At 45.5% G+C, this 2,947-nt stretch overlaps 1 protein-coding gene across 1 annotated transcript; it reads left to right on the top strand.

The window, feature by feature from the left end:
- The first annotated feature begins 230 nt into the window (after positions 1 to 230).
- Positions 231 to 1,914, top strand: ATOH7 (atonal bHLH transcription factor 7). The gene has a single exon (XM_033130985.1). The coding sequence runs from the start codon at positions 631 to 633 to the stop codon at positions 1,087 to 1,089; it is 459 nt and encodes a 152-aa protein (XP_032986876.1). The 5' UTR covers positions 231 to 630; the 3' UTR covers positions 1,090 to 1,914.
- The last annotated feature ends 1,033 nt before the right edge of the window (positions 1,915 to 2,947 follow it).

Genomic DNA, 2,947 nt, shown 5'->3' with positions numbered 1-2,947 from the left:
TGTGTTACTGTTGGACATAGCTTTGGAGAAACTTCAACAGATGAAGGCTGTAATGTCAGGATTTTGCTGTGCGTCGTCCCCCTGCCCCCCTGCAGTTCCCAGGGTAGGAAGGTGCTGAGATGGAAGCCGAGGGACGCCCGCCCACCTGCCACCACCTGTTCCCTCCTTCAGCCCTCTACTATAAATTCTCCTCCCTCAAAGATTTATCCAGCATTCTCCAACAGCTACTGCGGAAAAAGCGGTCCATCCCTAACCCGAGCTTCGGGAAAGATTCCACCTTCCTGAAAAGAAATTCCAGGCTTTCTCAGAGGACTTGAACCAGCCACGCTAAATTCTGCAGCAAGTAGGTTCCTTTCTCTGTTTCAACTTCACGTTGGGAAAATGACTTTCTCTCCAGCATCTCAAGTTCCCCTCAATTTGGGCAAGTGAAGAGACGTCAATCTGATTATCCAGTAGGACGGACAGAAGGCGGCAGCCCGCACTTCCCACTATAAACTTTGATTCCACGCGAGTTGCTGTGTGTATAACTTACTTGCTAAGAGCCACGCTGGGGAGCTGCTCAACAGACCAGCCCACACGCAGGTCCTGAGCCGGCGAGTCAGCTCCACGCCTCCCTCCTTCCGGCGGGAGATGAAGTCCAGCAAGCCCAGCAACCCCGCGGCCGCCGCGCGCGCCGCGCCCCCGTGTGCGGGCGGTGCCGAGTGCGCGGGCACGTGCGCCGGGGCCGGGCGGCTGGAGAGCGCGGCGCGCAGGCGCCTGGCGGCTAACGCGCGCGAGCGCCGCCGCATGCAGGGTCTCAACACCGCCTTCGACCGCCTGCGCAGGGTGGTGCCTCAGTGGGGCCAGGATAAAAAGCTGTCCAAGTATGAGACCCTGCAGATGGCGCTGAGCTACATCATGGCCCTGACCCGCATCCTGGCCGAGGCTGAGCGATTTGGCTCGGAGCGGGACTGGGTCAATCTCCACTGTGAGCACTTCGGCCGCGACCACTACCTCCCGTTTGCCGGCGCGAAGCTGCCGGGCGAGAGCGAGCCCTACGGCCAGAGGCTCTTCGGCTTCCAGCCCGAGCCCTTCCAGATGGCCAGTTAGGGCGCGCGGCCCCGCCGGGGTGATGCCCAGTGATGGAGCTCCGGAGCTGCAACCTTTCCCCCAGTAGCTGCAGGGGCTTTCGGTGGCCTAGGATGCATTCTTAGAATAAAATTAGCAGACTTCCAGGTTACTTTTATTCGCATCGCTAGTTCTATGGACACAATGATTTTATTGCCTTTTCTTTTCCCCTTATCAGTATTTTGTAGATTTCATTGATGGATCTTGTGAATGATTTTGATTGCTATGAAAATAATGCCCCCCTTTCCCTTTTCTGGATTACTTTGAGGGAAAACAATCTTAAGAAAAAAATAGAATTAGGCTATATTGCAGTTTTAGTCCTCAGAGAAATAATCACTTCCTTAAACTTCGTAAGTTTGTCCTATTCAGGTGAAGTTACAGTATCCACTACTTGTATATGCTTAAAACAGCTACCTTCCTGTGGTATAAATGCATTTATGCTTAGTGCATCGTGTGTGCATGCGTGAAATAGACTTTTTTTTCCCGTAGAGTTCATGGGCACGAATGCTCTGTATTTTTAAAATCTATACATTATTAAAATAGAGATTTTATAAAAAATAAATAAAAACGTGGGTTTGTTTTTCATGCCAGATGCCCAGCTAGTTTCTTGATGGCACTAACGGCCTATTTGGGGGTGATGATATTGAGTGCTTCCCTGAGCAAAGATGTGGAATGTTTAGATCTAATCACACTAATGGCAAATATGTTGTTTTGTAATACTTCCTCAAAAAAGACCAGGTGATGAGAGTACAAGTAATGAATTGGAAAGTTTTCTCTGTCAACTTGGAAATACAGATGTATTTTTTATGTTTTTAATCATTTATTACTTGAAATAATATTTAGCTTTTAAGTAACTAGATATACAGTTCCTCAATATTTTATTTTCTTTATTAAGCCAGTTACTAACTATTAATTCCTTAGAAGTACCCAAATATATATAGTTTCTATATGTGTTCGTGTGTGTGTGTGTGTGTGTGTGTATGTATATATATATGTATATGTGAACTAACACGGAGAGAAATTTAAAAAATGTTGCTTTTGGAAGTGATTTCCTTTTAGTCAGTAGAAACTGACTAAAGATCTTCACTACCATCAAGGCTAATCAAGTTGGGAGCAAAATAACACATGTGGTTTTGTTTGAATTACTTTTATAAATTTGCTTGACCATTGGATGAATCAATCAAACCCTTAATGTAAGGAGTGACTGTGGTCAACAGCACTGTGTGCATTTGGGAGAATGTCTTGCCAATCATTCGGAAAAGTAGGACTCTAAGTTATCTTCGCATTTGGACTTTGTCACAAGTCAATAAAAACAACAATGACATCCCCCAAACTCTTTTATTATGAATTCCAATACCAAACATCAGATACAGCCATCTATTTACAACTTATCTACAGAGTCTCCATGAACACTTTTACTTTATTAGTTATCCCTAATTATCACAGTCCATTTGGTCTGTAAGGAATGTGCATACAAACTTAAACTTACAAAGTCACAAGTGTTATCCCCAGAAATCCACTGAGAGGTTAATGCTGAATTTTCCGTCTGATATCTGTTAAGAAAACCGAGGAGGACTGAGGATTTTGCTTCCCCATTGCAAATTAGAGAGTACAGTGTTTAACCTCTTGACCTCAACAGTTCTTAAAAGACTCTATAGTCCAGCAGGCAACACAGTTCTAGAAGTGATGGTGCCAGGACCCCTTTCTGGTCACACTTCACCACTCTGCAGGGTGTACTTGGGCTCATGGTAAGGCTTAGGGCATCTGCCTGCCTCACTAATTGGGCACAATAGCCTAATTATTTAGACTTAAAAGGCTTCATTAATAACCCCAGTAAAGT

Source organism: Rhinolophus ferrumequinum, chromosome 16 (genome assembly GCF_004115265.2).
Source record: "Rhinolophus ferrumequinum isolate MPI-CBG mRhiFer1 chromosome 16, mRhiFer1_v1.p, whole genome shotgun sequence".
Lineage (NCBI taxonomy): Eukaryota > Metazoa > Chordata > Mammalia > Chiroptera > Rhinolophidae > Rhinolophus > Rhinolophus ferrumequinum.
The sequence above is the reverse complement of the archived record's forward strand: the minus strand, read 5'-3'. Positions and strand labels throughout refer to the sequence as shown.